This window comes from Lynx rufus, unplaced genomic scaffold (assembly GCF_022079265.1).
Source record: "Lynx rufus isolate CCGP_SWC_20201006 ecotype Redwood Valley unplaced genomic scaffold, mLynRuf1.p SCAF_16, whole genome shotgun sequence".
Taxonomy (NCBI): Eukaryota; Metazoa; Chordata; class Mammalia; order Carnivora; family Felidae; genus Lynx; species Lynx rufus.
Window position 1 is genome coordinate 40,811,924 of NW_025814830.1, and position 18,790 is coordinate 40,830,713.

The following is an 18,790-nucleotide window of genomic DNA, read 5'->3' on the forward strand; positions in this document are numbered from 1 at the left end:
ACTGGGTGGCTCCATTGATTAAGTGTCCAACTCTTGATTTTAGCTCAGGTCATGAGCTAAATTGTGATCCTAATTCCTCTTGCCATGATAAATTTATGTAGACGTAAATATTTTTGTTTCTTTCGAAAGGCTTGTTTCTTATGTTATCTTACTGTCACAGAGCCTATCACAGTACTTGTGGCACAGTAAATGTTCAGTAAATATCTCTGAAATGAATGTAAATATTAGAATGTAGTTTGTGGAATAGCCTGAGTCATATGGGATTTCTCTCATGATTCAGTCTCATTTGGGAGGTAACTATGGGAAGTTAAGATTTACAGATACAGGGGATTCCTGAAATAGTAATATGTTGAGGTACTGTAAGGAGATGGGACCACTGGAGCTTGGAATGGCAGGAGAATTTGTGAAAAAGAATCCCAGGAATTCAAAGTGAGTAGGCTTTGGAAGGAAGAAGGTGGGTGGATCTGGTCTGATCACAGAAATGGTTTTCTTACCAGCAGATTTAGGAGTCAGTGGCTGGCACACAAGTCTTATAAAAGGAATGGTGGAAAATATTAGTAAAAGAGGTTGGGATGGATTGTGGAGAGTCTGGGAGAGTGACATGATGAAAATGACATTACATGTCAGTTGTGATGGCAGTTAAAAAAGAGTAGTTTAGGGGCGCCTGGGTGGCGCAGTCGGTTAAGCGTCCGACTTTAGCCAGGTCACGATCTCGCGGTCCGGGAGTTCGAGCCCCGCGTCAGGCTCTGGGCTGATGGCTCGGAGTCTGGAGCCTGTTTCCGATTCTGTGTCTCCCTCTCTCTCTGCCCCTCCCCCGTTCATGCTCTGTCTCTCTCTGTCCCAAAAATAAATAAAAAATGTTGAAAAAAAAAAAAAAGAGTAGTTTAGGATAATGCACATCAACCAGGCTGGAACTCCAAAATGCTGGGACCTCTAGCTGGGAACAGTTGAGGTGAATTTTATTTTATAACACATGGGAATGAAAATAGCATAGCTATGTTCTGATCACCAAATAATTTGTTTAAAATTCAGATCCCCTGGGCGCCTGGGTGGCTCAGTCGGTAAAGCTTCCGACTTCAGTTCTGGTGATCCCACGGTTCATGGGTTCGAGCCCCATGTCAGGGTTTGCCCTGACAGCGCTGAGCCTGCTTTGGATTCTGCGTCTTCCTCTGTCTCTCTGCCCCTCCTCCGCTTGTTCCTTCTCTTTTTCTCTCTCTCAAAAATAAACAAACGTTTAAAATATAATTGATGTATAACAAAATCAGATTCTCAGTACTGTCAGAAACTTGGGATACGCCATACCCTACCTGTCCATGGCCTTAGGCCAATTATATGCCCCCCCCCTTTTTTCTAGCACTGCTGTTATTTATGTTCTGATTACTGTGTCAAGCGCTGTAGAGATACACTCCCTCACTTAATCGGCCAAACTTCCCTGCAGGGATGAGGTTATCTTGCTCATTTTATTGGTTAGGAAAATGAGACTTAGACGGGCAACAACAGATCACAGTCTGAAGACTGCAAACAAAGATGTAGACCCGCCCTGAAATACAGGCCGCGCAAAAGGTGGGGGAAAACAAACTTCGTGTGACTCAAGAGGTCCACGGCGAAAGGAAGGGAAGGGGAAGGAAACAGGAAAATGGAGACTTTGCCTCCTCTTCCAACACTGTGCAGGCGGCAACGCGGAGTGAAGGTGAAACCTCTCTTGCTTAACACCTGTCTATCCGTCTCCGTTAGGCGTCTCTGCAAAATCTCTGCATGTGATTGGTGAGATTGGAGGGATGGACGATTCTGATTGGTTAGTCGGACCTCGAACCAGGCCTACGCTCCAAGGATCGGGCGAGGGGTGGGTGGAACTTGAAACTGAATCCGTTGTTTCATTGGTGAAAAGAAAACGAACCAGGAACTATCCGGGAGCATGATTGGCTGTTGCCAGGAGCCCACCGACGGCCCTGGTTACGGAAGCCGGGGAGAGCTGAGCTCAGGGCCCGCCTCGAGGAAGTTAGCTTTGGAAACCGGGTTAGTGGTGGAGAAGAGGTGTCTCAGGCCCAATGGCGACTGTGGAAGCAAGCGGCAACGATGGGAAAGGGCAAGGGGTCGAGACCTCCGTCACCTATTATCGATTGGAGGAGGTGGCGAAGCACAACTCCATGAAGGAGATATGGCTGGTGATCCACGGGCGAGTCTACGATATCACCCGTTTCCTTAACGAGGTGGGGGCCCGGGAGGTGGGGCGCAGGCCCTGGGAACTGCACGGGAGAGGGGCGGTCTGGACTAGAGAAGCAGCAGGGTGGATATGTATAGGAGAGAAATGAAGCCTGGCGGAGGGCGAAAAGTAGCCACGATTCCCCTAGACGAAAACCGAGGGGTCTTAGATCTGCATGCCAGCGCTAAATTCCGGTCTTCATTAGTATCATGAATTGCATATCATACACTGAGCACTTAACTGTGCCCTAGAGCAAACTCTTAAGCCATCATTATTCCCATTTTACAGAAAGGGAAACTGAGCCTCCAGACTGAGGGCTCTCAAGGTCACACGCTTAACAGCCTATAACCATTCTAACCTAGGTTTGAAGGGCTCCAAACCTGTGCTATTTCCGCTGTGTCTTCCTAACTAATAGCATTTTTGGTTTTTATAAGAAGCTGACATTTTTACCCCCTGATTATGCTGCTTTTATTTTTTTCTAATTTGAGTTAACCCTGAGGCCGGAAGGTCATGAGTTGACTTTTTTGGCCATTGACATCCTCTTTGTTAAATCTTCAAACCTGTTGCAATAGATCTCATTATGCAAGTTCTTGAGACCATGGTGCAACTGAGTGATTTTTTTTTTTTTTTTTTTTTTTTTAGTTTAAGGGAATAGGATAGACTTTTAATGTATCTAAACTAACTTTATTGAGGTGTAATTGACATACAATATGTGCCCATTTAAAATGTACAGTTTGATGAGTTTTGACAAATGCATTCACCCTGTGATCAAAATCCCAATTAAGATAGAGCATTTCCATCGTCCTAAAAAGTTCTCTCTTGCTCCTTGGCAGTCATTGCTCCCACCCCAATCCTTGACACTTCGAGGTATTTATATATATACATATTAACATATATATGTTTTTGATGTGTATCATGTTGAGTAATAGATTAATAATCTTGCGGTTAATTCCTTGGAAATTCTTGTGCAGTATAACCTTGTTGTAACTGAGAAAAACTTCATTTCTGTTAGTTGTTTTTATGAAGCAAATATGCTAGTAAAATATATATTTTCTTAATTTGGAGCCTAGGGGAGAAATCACTACATCCTGATTATTTATTTAATTTTTTTTTTAAAATTTTTTTTTTAACGTTTATTTATTTTTGAGACAGAGAGAGACAGAGCATGAACGGGGGAGGATCAGAGAGAGGGAGACACAGAATCCAAAACAGGCTCCAGGCTCTGAGCTGTCAGCACAGTGCCTGACGCGGGGCTTGAACTCACGGACCACAAGATCATGACCTGAGCTGAAGTTGGCCTCTTAACCGACTGAGCCACCCAGGCGCCCCTATTTAATTTTTTTTTTTTAATGTTTATTTATATTTGAGAGAGTGGGAGAGAGACAGTGCAAGCAGGGGAGGGGCGGGGGGGGGGGGGACACAGAATCCAAAGCAGACTCCAGGCTCTGAGCTGACAGTACAGAGCCTGCTGTGGGGCTCGAACCCACAAACTGTGAGAGCATGACATGAGCCACAGTCAGTTGCTTAACTAACTGAGCCACCCAGATGCCCCTACATCCTGATTTATAAATCTATAAAAAGTTTTGAAATGTGAAGTTTCCCAAAAGGACGTTGTTTTTAATAAATCTTCTTAATGGCCAGTAAGTTAACATCTTAGAATTTAGTAACTTGTATTTGTATGGGGTATGGCCTTTTATGCTTTTAAAACAGTACTTTAAAAGTACTTTCCCATTACTTCATCCTTGGATGACTAGTTGAGAGTGACTTGGATGTAGTGATCCTTATGTTAACAGGGTGGGAAACAGGTTCACAGAGATTTTAGTCATACATTTGATTAGTGGCAGAATCTGGTTTAGATAGATCCCTTGATTTCTCTTGTCTACATAGCATTACTTCAAAATTCTGGCCTTAGGTCCTTAGGCATATGCCTCATTGTAAGTTTCAGTTGTGGGTGGTAGCGTGCATAATTCATAACGGTAGGTGATGTTTTTCATTTGTGGTTTCATTTCCCCCAAATTTCTCATTTATGTATTATGTATGTAATCTCCACACCCAGCATGGGGCTCAAATGCACCACCCCAGGACCAAGAGTCGTGTGCTCCTCTGACTGAGCCAGCCAAGTGCTCCTCTCCCAAATTTCTTCTTGATTGACTTAGAATACATAATGAACTTGAAGAAGCATTCAGTGCTTGTAGTGGATGTTAGTTCAAGATTGAACATTAGTTCAACCCTGAGTAGTGGCTGCTGACTGGGTTCCCACATGTTGATGGAGCCAGAAACATCACAGGTGAAGTTTGAGCCACAGATCTTTACCTGCAATTAACTCTTCTTACTTACCTGATCTGTCTTCTCTGTTCCTATTATCTTGCTCATTCCAAGCCTGTTCATTCATTTATTTTCTCATTCAAATATTTATCAGGTGTCTGTTATGTGCCAGATACTGTTGTAGGTGCTGAGGAGACAGCAGTGGATATGCCCTATTTATGCCCTCATGCAGATTAGTCGATGGGGAGTGGACAATAAGCAGAGTAAATACAATGTATGCTGTGTTAGGTAGTGGTAGGTTCTAAGAAGAAAAATAAAGCAGAGAAGAGGACTGTGGATGTATATGGAATGAAGGTGTGAGGGTGAGGGGTTGAAATTTTAGGTATGATGGCCAGAGTTGGTTTTATTAAGAGAATGACTAGAGTAAAGGCCAGAAGGAAGTTTAAGGGAGCTAGCCATGTGGATATCTGCAGGAAGAGTGGGAGTGGCAGAGGGAGCAAGTTCAAAGGCCTTGAGGTGGGAGTATGTCTAGTGTTGGGAGGACAAGTGAGGGAGGCTGTAGTGGCTGGAGAGTAGTAGATGAGGTCTGCATGATCAGGTGAGGGCAGATCAAGCAAGTACAGCTCTGTAGGCTTCATGAAAGATTTTGACTTTTAGGAGAGGAACTCAAACTGGAGCAGAGGAGTGACATGATGTGACTTCATGGTTTAACAGTATCCCTCTGCAATGTTTAGAAGAGACTGAAGGAGGGCAAAAGCCACATTGAGGAGTCCAGTTAGGAAGGAGGCTATTGTAGTAATTTGGGCAATGGGTGGTAGCTTGCGCCAGGCTGGTGGCAATGGGGGATGGTGAGAAGTATCAGATTTGGGATGTATTTTGATGGTAGAGCCAATAGGATTTGATGATGCACTGGATTTGAGGAGTGAGAGAAGTCAAAGATGGCACCAAAGTTTTTGGCCTGCAGGTCTGGAAGAATAGGATTGCTATTAGATGAGGTGGGAGGACCTGTATCAGCTCTCATCCTTCTTATAATTGAAATACTTCGGGGCTTCTCCTTAGAAAGAGGTCCCTAATCTGAATATCCTGTGTCTGTAGGTTGCTTTTTTTTTTTTTTTTTAAATGAATATGTTTATAATGTTATTCTGGAGTTTGAATGTGATGATTTAGAATTGGTAATGTAATTGAATTATCCTTCCCCTAACATTAATTTTGCATTTTTGAATTAGTGGTATGGGTTTGACTTATTGAAATCATTAATGAAAACCCAGAACCTTGCAGTAGTACACATCTTTGTCTTTGCGCTGTTTAGTAGTATAGAAAAGTCACAGAAAAATGGTTATACTGTCTTATGACTTGGGCTAGAAAATAACAAAGTACAACTCCCTTCGCAAGGGTCAGTATGATTTTGTGAGCCTTGGTTTCAGTCAGTATTCTAATTTTCGTACCGTGTATCACAGGTAAGAAAAGTTTGGGCGCCGTTGTCTTATGTATAAATAACCATTACTGAAAAGAATAACTTAAAATAATACATTGTGATATTTTGAGGTTTTGTATGTGTTTTTTAGTGACCATGGTCATGAGTGGGAATACTACCTTAGGACTTGCCTACAGATGGGATAACATTTTACTCGTTCCACAGTGTAGGTGCTGACTGTCAGGTGCTGTGGTACTAGGTCCTGGTGGCATATAAAAGTAAACATGGTTCTGTCCTCTTGAAGCTCCTCTTCCACGGGAGACAAAACAAAAGGAGACAAACGTTCAATGATGGTGCTTTCTTTGAAGGAAACCAAATAGGAGTTGGGAAAGAAAATTGGGGGTGGTGGGGAGATGTACTTTAAAAAGAGCTTTCTGGAAAGCTTCTGTGAGGTAACTTCTGTGAGGTAACTGAGCTGAGGAGAAGGAACTAGTTGGGAAGACTAGAGAAAAGAGCATTCCCACAGTATTTGCAGAGGCAAGTGAGAGTTTGGTCCGTCAGTGGGACCCAAAGCAGCTGTGGCCATTGGGGTAGCGAATGAAGGGCAAGAACGGCCAGAGAGGTGGGTGGGAGCCGGGCCAGGCAGGGTAGGTAGAATTTGATCCTAAATGTATTGGAAAACCACTGAAGCCTTTTAAGATGGGGGTGACATTAAAGCACTTTCTTTTTCTTTTTCTTTTACTATAATTTATTGTCAAACTGGCTTATATACAACACCCAGTGCTCATCCCAACAAGAAAGCACTTTATTTTTCAAGTAGATGATTTTGGCCAAGAAGTCAAGAAAAGGTTGGAGGGAAAAGCAACACAGAATGGAAGAAAGTAAAACTTTCAATTCCAAGAATTTGTTTGAATTGTTCTACATCTTCTGTGCATATACCAATATATACAAATATGTACAAATAAATAGCGAAATAGAATTATAGTTTGAGACGCATGCTCCAACGGAGCCAGCTGGATGCCCCAATCGTAGTATTCCTTAACGAAATTATAGTATCTATTAATTGATCTGGGGGTTTTTTTGTGTGGTTTTTTTTTTTTTTTTTTTACATTTATTTATTTTTGAGAGACAGAGTGAGTTGGGGAGGGGCAGAGAGAGGAGACACAGAATCTGAAGGAGGCTCCAGGCTCTGAGCTGTCAGCACAGAGCCCAACACAGAACTCAAACCCACGAACCGTGAGATCATGACCTGAACTGAAGTCAGACGCTCAACCAAATGAGCCACCCGGGGCACCCCTGATCTGTGTATGCCTATTACATCAGGATTTGCCTCAGGCTGCTGAGTATGGAATTAGGTCTGTTTTATGCTACCTTCTTTCACATTTTAGATATAATTTGGAATGATTGGGAATGTGATAAAGGGAAGTTTAGAGCAGGTACCTTTTTCTGGTGCCCAGGTAAATTTTTTTTTTTAAATAGGGTATACAGGTACACTGTGAAAAAAGCCTTCTTTCCATCTGCCCAGTTCTACTGCCTCTTAAATTTAACTACCGTTGTTTGTGTATCCTTCCAGAGTTTTGTTTTGCATATATAAGCAAAAGTAAATGTGGTCACTCCCACTCTTTTTACCCCAAAGCTAACATAACATCCTCATTGATCTGTGCTTTGCCTTTCTCACTTAAGTGTAAATCTTCAGAATCTTTACATATCCCTTCCTGGAATACTTTCCTATTTATAGAATTTGTTGTATGGATTAGAATTTGTTTAAGCAGTCTCCTATTGATAAACATTTGGGTTATTAATATTTTTCTAGGTTTTTTTTTTCCCCTCTCCTAAGGGAAGGAGATCGAATGTACATAGAATAAAATTACAGAGTATGGGGGCTTCTGGGTGGCTCAGTCGTTTAAGCATCCAACTTTGGTTCAGGTCATGATCTCACGGCTTGTGAGTTCAAGCCCTGCGTCGGGCTCTGTGCTGACAGCTCAGAGCTTGGAGCCTGTTTTGGATTCTGTGTCCTTCTCTCCCTCTGCTCCTCCCTGCTCATCCTCTCTCTCCCTCTCCCTCTCTCTCCCTCTCTCCCTCTCTCCCTCTCTCTCCAGAATGAATAACCATTATAAAAAATGTACAGATTTTATATGTAGAGTTCAGTGAGTTTTGACAAATGTCTCACCTGTGAAATCACCATCACAGTATATAGAATGTATCTGTCACTCTGTTCTTGTACAACCATTGATTTGATTTCTAACATTCTAGAACAGTGGTATCACTTTTTTGTGTCTAGTGTCTTTGGCTTCACTTATCTGTGTTTTTCTTCTGTATCAGCAGTTCCTGTTTATTGCTTTTTATCTTATTTTAATTTTATGTGTTCATTTCATTGTATGATTGTACTGAAGTTTATCTGTTCACCTGTTGATTGAAATTTGGGTTGTTTCCATTTTTTGTCTATTGTGAATAAAACTGCCGTGAGAGTTCATGTACCAGGCTTTGTGTGGACACGTATTTTCTTTCCTCTTGGTTAAATAAAAAGTGAGATTGCTGGGTCATACTTTTTTTTTTTTTTAACTTTTTAAGCAACGTCAGGCCTTTTCTCAAACTGTCTATATCACTTTATATTCCCACCAGCAGTGTATGAATTTTCCAGTTTCTCCACACCCTCATTGACACATGGTATTTGTCATTTTACTTTAACCATTCTAATGGGTGTGTGCTAGTATAGAATTTGTGGTTTTAACTTACATTTCCTTGATGACTAATGATGTTGAGTGTCATCATGGTGTGATTGGCCATTTGTATGGGTTTTTGTAAGGTGTCTGTTCAGTCTTGCCCATTTATAATTGGATTGTTTTCTTATTGACTTAAAAACATTCTTCATACATTCTGGATGCAAGTCCTTTCAGATACAGTTGACCTTTGAATAACGGATTTGAATTGCATGGGTCCATTTACACATGGTTGGTTTTTTTTTTTATATATATATAGTAATTTCTCTTATGATCTTTTTTTTTTTTTTTTTGAAGTAGGCTGCATGCCCGCTGTGGGTCTTGAACTCATGACCCTGAGATCAAGAGTCACAAGCTCTACTGACTGAGCCAGCCAGGCACCCCATGATCTTCTTAATACACTTTCTTTGTCTAGTTTATGTTATTGTAAGAACACAGTGTATAATACATATAACATACAGATTATGTGTTGACTATCTTATTGGTAAAGCTTCTGGTGAACAGTAGGCTATTAGTAGTTAAGTATTTGGAGAGTCCAAAATTATATACAGATTTTCAGCTGTGTGGGGGATGGGGTTTGACAGCACCCCAACCCCCACATCGTGTAAGGGTTAACCTTATACGTATCATGACTTTTTTCTCCCCATCTGTATTTTGCCTTTTCATTTTCGTAACAGTGTTTTTTTGTTTTTTGTTTTTTTAAAGGAAATTTTGTTCTTTGTGTATATGAAATATAATTGTAATGTCTGGATGCTGGCTTTGGGGGCCAAGTGTCTGGTTCAGTTTTGTGCTTTACCTAATAGTTGTGTAACTGTGGGCAAATAGCTCTGCAAAGGCCCTTTCCCATCTGTAAGATAGAGATAACAGTACCTACTCCACAGAGTTAGGACAATTAATACAGATAATGCATATGAAGACTTATGGTGCCTGGTATAAAGAGCTGAATGTTAAGGACCATTGGTTGGTTGATTGAGGGTTGGTTGATTGAGGTTATTTTTATTAATAGTAAACTTATTTAAAAAAATAATAAAATGTATTTGTTCCTTGCAGCATCTTTTGGGTGCTAAGTGGCAGATGCTCTGAAGATGTAAAGGTGAATTAGATGTCTTGGACCTGGGGGCACCTGGTTGATTCGTTCGGTTGAACATCTGACTCTTGATTTTGGCTCAGGTCATGATCTCATAGTTCGTGGGTTTGAACCCCATGACAATGGGCTTCGCAGTGATGGGCGGAGCCTGCTTGGGTTTTTCTCTCACTCTGTCTCTCTCTCTCTCTCTCTCTCTCTCTCTCTCGGTGTCTCTCTCTCAAAATAAATAAACTTAAAAAAAATGATGTCTTGGACTTGTAAGGGAGAATGAGATCTGTGCACAGGTAATTGTCACACAAGGTAGAGAGTAATCTTGCCTTAAAGACTGAGAATGCAGGCTTGGTTTGATAGCAGGGTACTGAGGGTATCCCTGAAAGCTTCAGAGCCTGACTAATACCAATTCTTACCAGAATTGGTTAAAAGAAAGTACAATTTGGTTGTCCTCTAACTTACGAAATGAACAAATCTATAGGAAGAATACTTTTCTTTCCTTGAGTAGTTTCAAGTGGTTAGTCCTAGGGAAAGCTAGAAATCAAATGAGGCAGAATTTAATCTCTAGCACTGTCCAGGTGAGATGCCCTGGATGAACAAATGGACTTTCATTTATTCGTTTGCCTGTGGGCATGGGTGTGGCATACATGCCCGAGAGGAAGAGAGGGGGAGAGGGGAAATGGGAGGGAAGGAGGACAGAGTGAGGGCTCTCTAGATCTCACTGTGTTCCAGGCATCCAATGTTCTAGAATACAGCCATGAAAAAGACAACCATGGTCCCTTTTCTTTTTTTTTTTATTAAAAATTTTTTTTTAATTTTTATTTATTTTTGAGAGAGAGACAGATTGTGAGCAGGGGAGGAGCAGAGAGAGAGGGAGACACAGAGTCCGAAGCAGGCTCCAGGCCCTGAGCTGTCAGCACGGAGCCTGACACGGGGACGTGGGGCTCGAACTCACAAACCGTGAGATCATGACCTGAGCTGAAGTCAGATGCTGAACCGACTGAGCCACCCAGGCGCCCCACCATGGTTCTTTTTCTTATGGAGATTATAGTCTAACAGATGAACAAAGACATCAAATAAATAATTGCAATCGTAATAAACGAATATTATGAAGATACCTAAGGAATTTTGAGAATCTGTAGCAGTGAGATTTATTCTAGTGTGGATAAGTTATGTTTGGATCTGCAGACCTGAAATTTGGACCCTGGGTAGTGGTGACTGCCAGGGTTACACCCTTTCTGGCAACCATCAAGTTAGTCTCTCCTGGATGGCACCTCTGCCTTACTAGGTTCTTTCTAATCCAAATGCTGTGGACCCGCACCATTTCCCCCTGTTCACCGTTCAGGTCTATCCTGTTTCTCTGCACTGTTCGACTGTTGTTCAGAAAGTGGTTATTGTCCTCTCCAAAATCTCAGCCTCCACATCTTATTTGGATCTTTTGGCTAGAGGTCCTTCTTCTCATCACCTGGCCTAATTTTGCAGCTTCTGAAATCTTAATGCTTCTGGTCAGGTGGTCCTTAGCATATCCCTATTGTTACATTTTTATGACATCATTAAGGGATTTCCACTCACAGAGAATTTGTGTAATTTCTTCCCATCATGATTTTTATTCCATTACTGTCATTATTCCCGTTCTCTTCTTTTCTACCATCTGTCCTCCATCCTTTGCATAGAATTAGTAATCCGGAAGTGCATTTTCTTTACTTTTTTATTTTTTAAAAGTTTATTGGGGCGCCTGGGTGGCTCAGTCGGTTGAGTGTCCAACTTCGGCTCAGGTCATGATCTCATGGTTCATGGTTTCAAGCCCTGCGTGAGGCTCTGTGCTGACAACTCAGATCCTGGAGCCTGGTTCCGATTCTGTGTCTCCCTCTCTCTCTGCCCCTCCCCCTCTTGCACTCTGTCTCTCTCTTTCAAAAAAATAAATAAACATTAAAAAAATTTTTTTTTAAGTTTATTTACTTTGAGAGAGAGACAGAGACAGAGACAGAGACAGCATGAGTAGGGGAGGAGCAGAGAGAGAGGGAGAGAGTGAGAGAATCCCATCCAGGCTCTGCACTGTCAGCACAGAGCCCAGCGCAGGGCTTGAACCCATGAAAACGCGAGATAATGACCTGAGCTGAAACCGAAGGTCGGACACTTAACTGACTGAGCCACCCAGGTGCCCTAGAAGTGCATTTTCTGTTAGTAATTTGTTCTCTCTCTTTCGTGTATTACAACATAAATTTTCTGTCCTCTTTTCAGTAATACATAGGAAATGAACTTAAGGAAGATTCTTTGAACAAATGAACTGACTAAAATCCTTCACCAGAGGACTTCACAAAATTTCCTTTGTATCTTTGAAGTATTTCACTTGATTATTGCTGGATTGAGAGAGAAATGAATGGATCCCAGTCATTGTTTCATCCCTTTTGAAAGTTTGTGATCTTCATTGCTGTGTAGTATATTTAAAAAATTTTATTTGTAACCAGTGTAATTGCTTACATAATAAAAGCTGGGACAAGATCCATTAGTGTGAAAACTACAAATGCTCTCCAAGTCAAAATAATTTTTTGTAAATTCATATGAGATTCAAAAGTAAAGCAGGTCCTGGAAAAAACGGGAAATATGTACTGCCTTACATTAGCTACACTGAATAAAAATAGGGAGAAAATTATGATTGTCCAATAGATTTCAATAGTGTAGGCCACCAATCTAGATTATTCAAGTTAACCCTGGAACTCTTGGTTTCACTTGTTTTGTTTTGCTGTGATTCAGATGAAAGTAAATTTTTGGCTAATATTAATTATAGGTATGTAAACGTAGCCTTATTATTTTTTTATTGTGCCAAAATATATAGCACATAACATTTGCCATTTAACCATTTTCGTTGTACGATTCAGTGGCATTAATTTCATTCACAGTGTTGTGCAACTAATGCCGATATCGGTTTCTAAAACTTTTCATCACCCCAAGCAGAACCCTGTAACCATTAGGCAATAACTACCACCTCTTCACTCTAACTCTGATAACTTTTAATCTGCTTTGTCTCTCTGGAATTGCTTAATTCTAGGTACTTTACATAAATAGAATCATACAATATTTGTCCTTTGGTGTCTGGATCCTTTCCACTTAACGTAATGTTGGTTTTTAAAATTTTTCTTGTGGTAAAATCTACATAACATAAAACTGATTATTTTAACCATATTTAACTGTACACTTCAGTGACATTAAGTACATTCACACTGTTAGATGATTATCACCGCTACTTATTTTCAGACTTTTTCATCAGCCTGATCTCAAACTTTACCCATTAAACAATAACTCCATTGCCCCTGGTAATCACTGTTGTATTTTCTGTCTCTATGAATTTGACTATTCTAGGCAGCACATATAAATTGAATAATTCTATATCTGCCCTTTTGTATCTGGCTTCTTTCAGTTAGTATAATGTCTTAAAGGTTCATCTGTGTTGTAGCATATATCAGAATTTCCTTCCTTTTAAGGCCGAATAATACTCCCTTATATGTATATACCACATTTTGTTTGTCCATTCAACCATTCATCCATGGACACTTGGATTGTTTCCATCTTTTGGCTATTTGTGAACAATATTGCAGTGAACATTGACATACGAGTATCTGAGTCCTTGTTTTCAGTGCATATGGTTATATACCAGGAGTGGAATTGCTCAGTCATATGTCAATTCTGTGCTTTTTATGGAAACTCCAAACTGTTTTCCATAGCAGCGTTTTACATTTCCATCAGCAGTAGAACCAGAAAGTTCTAGTTTCTCCATATTGTCTTCAGCACTTACTATTTTTTTCTATTACAGCCATTCTAGCCAGGTGTAAAGTGGTATCTCATTGTGGTCTGATTTGCATTTCCCTAAAGACTAATGATGTTGAGCGTCTTTTCATGTACTTACTGGTCCTCTGTATCTTCTTTGAAGAAAAACCTAATCAGACTCTGCCCATTTTTAATTGAATTGTTTGTCTTTTTGCTTTTAAGTTGGATTTCTTTCTATATTCTGGACATCAATCCTTTGTTAGATATTTGATTTGCAAATATTTTCTCCCATTCCATAGCTTGTCATTTCACTATATTGATAATGTCTTTGATGTATGAAAGTTTTTAATTTTGAGAGAGTTAAGTCCCTCCTCATCAGTAATTTTTAAAAAAAATTTTTTTTAACGTTTATTTATTTTTGAGACAGAGAGAGGCAGAGCATAAATGGGGGAGGGACAGAGAGAGAGGGAGACACAGAATCGGAAGCAGGCTCCAGGCTCTGAGCCATCAGCCCAGAGCCCGACGAGGGGCTCAAACTCAAGGACCATGAGATCGTGACCTGAGCTGAAGTCGGACGCTTAACCGACTGAGCCACCCAGGTGCCCCATCAGTAATTACTTTAAATGTAAATGGATTAAGTTTTTAAATCAAAAGACAAGGATTGGCAGAATGGATAAAAATACCAGATCCAACAATATGCTGTCTATAGCAGACTCACTTTATTATTTATTTATTTATTTATTTATTTATTTATTTATTTATTTACTTACAGGAGACTCACTTTAGATCCAGACACGAATAGGTTGAAAGTGAAAGGATGGAAAAAGATACTCCATGAAAATACTAACCAAAAGAGAGAGGTGGCTACATATTAATATCAGATGAAAGAGACCTTTTAAATCAAACAAAGATTGTTAATGTGCATAGAGTTTTTGTTTTACAAGATGTAAAGAATTCCGGAGATGGATATTGCTGGTGGTTGCAGCATTTTACTTTCCTGAGAATCCACAAGTATTCCTATATCTCCACATCCTTGTCAGCATTTGTTATTTTCTGGGTTTTCTGGGTTTCACCCAATGGTGGTGGTGGTTGTTTTGTTTGTGTGTTTTTATAATTAGCCTAGTGGGTGTGAGGTGGGATCTTATTGTGGTTTTAATTTGCATTTCCCCAGTGACTACTCATATTCACTATCTTTTCATATACTTGCTGGCCATCTGGAGATTATCTTCAGATAAATGTCTACTTAAGTCCATTGCTTGTTTTATAATCAGGTTATTTGATGTTTTTGTTGAATTTTAGGAGTTCTTTATATATTCTGGATATTAACCCTTGTGATTTACATATATTTTCTCCCAGTCATCATGTTGGTTTTTCACTTTGGTGATCGTGTTCTTCAGTGCATAAAAGTTTTTAAATTTGATGTAGTCCCATTTGTCAATTTTTGCTTTTGTTGCCTATGCTTTTGATGTCATATCCAAGAAAGCATTATCAAATCAATGTCCTAAAGCTTTTCCTCTATATTTTCTTCTAGGAGTTTTATAGTTTTGGGTCTTTTGTTTAGGTCTTTAGTCCATCTGAATTAATTTTTGTCCATGATGTAAGATAAGAGTCCATTTTCATTCTTTTGTATGTGGATATCCAGTTTTCCCAGCATTATTTGTTGAAGAGAGTGCACCTTCCCTATTGTGAGTGGTATTGCATCGCTTATTGAAGATCATTTGACTATATATGCAAGGGTAGTTGTGTATATGATATTTTGGAGCTTATTTTCCCACTAGTTGTATATTCCTAAGTTTTAGCCATATGGTGTCACTCTAGTAAGTGAACATATTTGGATAACCACCATCTAGAACTGTATAGCATGCTAGAACCTCTCCTTGTGCCTCCTAATCTCTGTTTTCTTCATCATCCCCAGAGGTACATGTTCTGTTGACTTTAAGATTATAGATTTGTTCTGTTTCTGAGCTTCCTACAAATAAGAGTGTCACAGTTTATATTGTTTTATGTTTGGTGTCTTTTATTCCCTGTCTATATTCTTTCATGTTGTGGATATTGCAGTGGTTTGTTCTTTTTCATTGCTGATTAGGATTCTACTGTAGAATTATACCTTAATTTATTCATACTGTGCTTATGGGCATTGGGTTTTCAAGTTCAGGGTCATAACAAATAATGCAGCTGTGATCATTTGTGTGTGTGTGTGTGTGTGTGTATGAGTTCATGTATGTATACACATTTCTTTTGGGTGTATAATTAGGGAATTCAACTTGATTTTTTAATAGAAAATATTTTTGAAATAATTATAGATTCATATGTACTTATAAAAAATAATAGGGGCACCTGGGTGGCTCAGTCAGTTAAGCATCCAACTTCGGCTCAGGTCGTGATCTCATGGTCTATGGGTTCAAGCCCCACATCAGGCTCTGCGCTCTCAGCACAGAGCCTACTTCAAATCCTGTCTCTCTCTCTCTCTGCTCCTCCCCTACTTTTGCATGCTCTCTGTCTCTCTGTCTCTCTCTCTCTCTCTCTCTCTCTCTCAAAGTTAAATAAACATTAAAAAAGATAGATCCCTATACCTTTTACCCATTTTCTCCAGTGGTAACATTTTGTAAAACTGTAGTACAGTATCACAACTAGCATATTGACATTAATTGGATCCACAGATTTTATTCTGACCTCCCCTGTTTTACTTCTATAAAACTGATTTGTCTTTTAATTTTTTTTAATATTTATTTATTTTTGAGAGAGAGAGGGACAGAGTCTGAGTTGGGGAGAGGGGTCGGCGGGTGGGCGGGGAGGGGGGGGGGGGACACAGAATGTGAAGCAGACTCCAGGCTCTGAGTTGTCAGCACAGAACCCGATGCAGGACTCGAACTCATGGACTGAGAACATGACCTGAGCCAAAGTCAGATGCTTAATGGACTGAACCACCCAGGAGCCCCTGATTTGTCTTTTTTTTTTTATATATTTTTTTTCAACGTTTATTTATTTTTGGGACAGAGAGAGACAGAGCATGAACGGGCGGGGGGCAGAGAGAGAGGGAGACACAGAATCGGAAACAGGCTCCAGGCTCTGAGCCATCAGCCCAGAGCCCGACGCGGGGCTCGAACTCACGGACCGCAACATCGTGACCTGGCTGAAGTCGGACGCTTAACTGACTGCACCACCCAGGCTCCCCCTGATTTGTCTTTTAAAGAGAAAACAAAGTGGTTTAATTTATAGAGTCAAAAATAATTCACCTTTGATTACAGTACTCAACATGCAAATTACATTTACCTGTTGATACAGAAATGGCACCTTGCCACTTTCCTAGGACATTTAATCCAGGCAGTTATTCCTGGACATCCTTTCTCTTTGTATCTGCCAACATTTACCCTCTCTACCTTCTTATAATGATATGTAAACTCTTAGCCAGATAACTGGGTCTTAAGTTCAGTTGACTTACCAGACATTGATTTTTTTTCAGTTGATTTGATCTATTCTGAACTCCACATGAAGAATATCCCATTATTTAACCTATAGATGATCATTCCTAAAGGCACTTGAGAATCCGTCAGTACCCCAGGGTCACCAGTTTTCCCTGGACAGTATGAAGAGACATAGGAGGTTTGTTAAGTACGTCCCTGCCCTGAATATTCACTCTGAAAAAGAATTTGTTTGGATAAAGTTTTAATACATTTGCTCTTTATGTGATTCTGTAGGCTCACGGTGAACAATATAGAGATACTTGTTTTGTTCATAAATAGTTTCTAAATTTTCATTAATGAAAATGATTACGTTTGTGAAGGAAGTTATTAAAATACTAGTGCATAAATTAGATGTAAAAATTCAGGATATTTGGATCCCAAGGAAACAGGAGTTTACTGTGGTTTATATATCAGGCTGATTGTACGTGATAATTATTATAATTGGCAATGTTTCTTCCAAAGATTGAATTTTTGCTAAGTTTTTTGTATATTATCACTAGCTTGGATTTCTCCTTTCTCTGCCTTTCCTTTCTGTTATCACCAGAAGGAATTTTTTAAACATCTTAAAAATAATTCTTTCACTGTAAGTCACCCAGAATACAGTCATTTCCTCTAGTTTCAAACATAAAGGGGAACCTGGCTCAGACAAGAATGATCCTTGCTGCACGTCCACTAGCTCATTGTGTTCTCCTTTTTATTCTGAGAGGCCCCAGCTCAGTTTACAAGGTTAAGGGCTACAATGTGTGTTCACAACAGAGCTAATCCTGCTTCAATAAATACAGATGTACAATTCTTTTTTGAACATGCCTTCAAAGTGGAGGTCTTTGGCCATGAGCTCCTCTTTGACATCATCTAGTGCCCACTGGTGATCCATTAGCTCCAAAACTTTCCACTTTGCTTTGAAAGCTCTGTTGCTGTCTGTGGGCATGGCCGTGGCTGCTCTAGTCATTTGTGCCTGCATTCTTCTTCTTCTCTTTCTCCTTCTTTTTTTTTATTATTAGCGGTAACACGTAATCAGTTTATCATTGTTACTTATTTGTGCCTGTATTATTTTTGATTGGTCATTGGCATTATCTTGGCCCAGAAGGAGAGAGTAAATGCTCTAAAACCCAAATGCTTAGTAGAAGCACCATGATGTGGAATTCACCAGGATGCAGATAATGTGAATAGTTCAGTTCTTTACTGTAGCATAGGCTTAAAACAGGATCAATGGACAGGGAGCCTGGGTGGTTCAGTTGGTTAAGCGTCCAACTTCACCTCAGGTCATGATCTCACAGTTCATGAGTTTGAGCCCTGCATCAGGCTTTGTGCTGACAGCTCAGAACCTGGAGCCTGCTTTGGATTCTGTGTCTCCCTCTCTCTCTCCCTGTCCCCTGCTCACACTTTATCTCTCTCTCTCAAAAAAAAAAAAACAAAAAAAAAACCACACACAAGGTCAGTGGAAATAGGTCTTTGGTTGTAACAAAGCCTAAGCATGTCTGTCATGTTTATCCATTCACCACTAAGAATCATTGGGAGAACATTTGTTAAATTCCCTTTGACCATGTTTGTGAGCATAGTGGGATCATTCGTAGGAGAAGGTAGTACTATTTTCCCTTTAGTTTTTTTGAAAAATCCTTACTCTGCGTGGTTAGAAGTAGTATTTTCATGTCAGAAGGACTGTTTGGGAATATAATTTTCATCTCTGAGGATTATGCTTTGAATTAGGACTTCAGCTGTCAAATACTTGGTCCTGGGTGAGCTTCTTTTTTTTGTTTTTATTCTTTTATTAAGAACATTTTTTAATTTTTTTTTTTTTTTTTTTTTTTTTAGAGAAAGACAGAGTACTAGTGAGAGATGGGCAGAGAGAGAGGGATACACAGAATCCGAAACAGGCTCCAG

General features: G+C 39.9%; 1 protein-coding gene across 1 annotated transcript in view; it reads left to right on the plus strand.

The window, feature by feature from the left end:
* Nucleotides 1-1,966: 1,966 nt before the first annotated feature.
* The window catches only part of LOC124511442 (cytochrome b5 type B), a 37,192-nt gene continuing 20,368 nt past the window's right edge, over nt 1,967-18,790 (plus strand). The window contains exon 1 of the mRNA XM_047078670.1: nt 1,967-2,210. Within this exon, the coding sequence (XP_046934626.1) occupies nt 2,049-2,210 (162 nt within the window). The 5' untranslated portion in view covers nt 1,967-2,048. The remainder of the gene's footprint in view (nt 2,211-18,790) is intronic.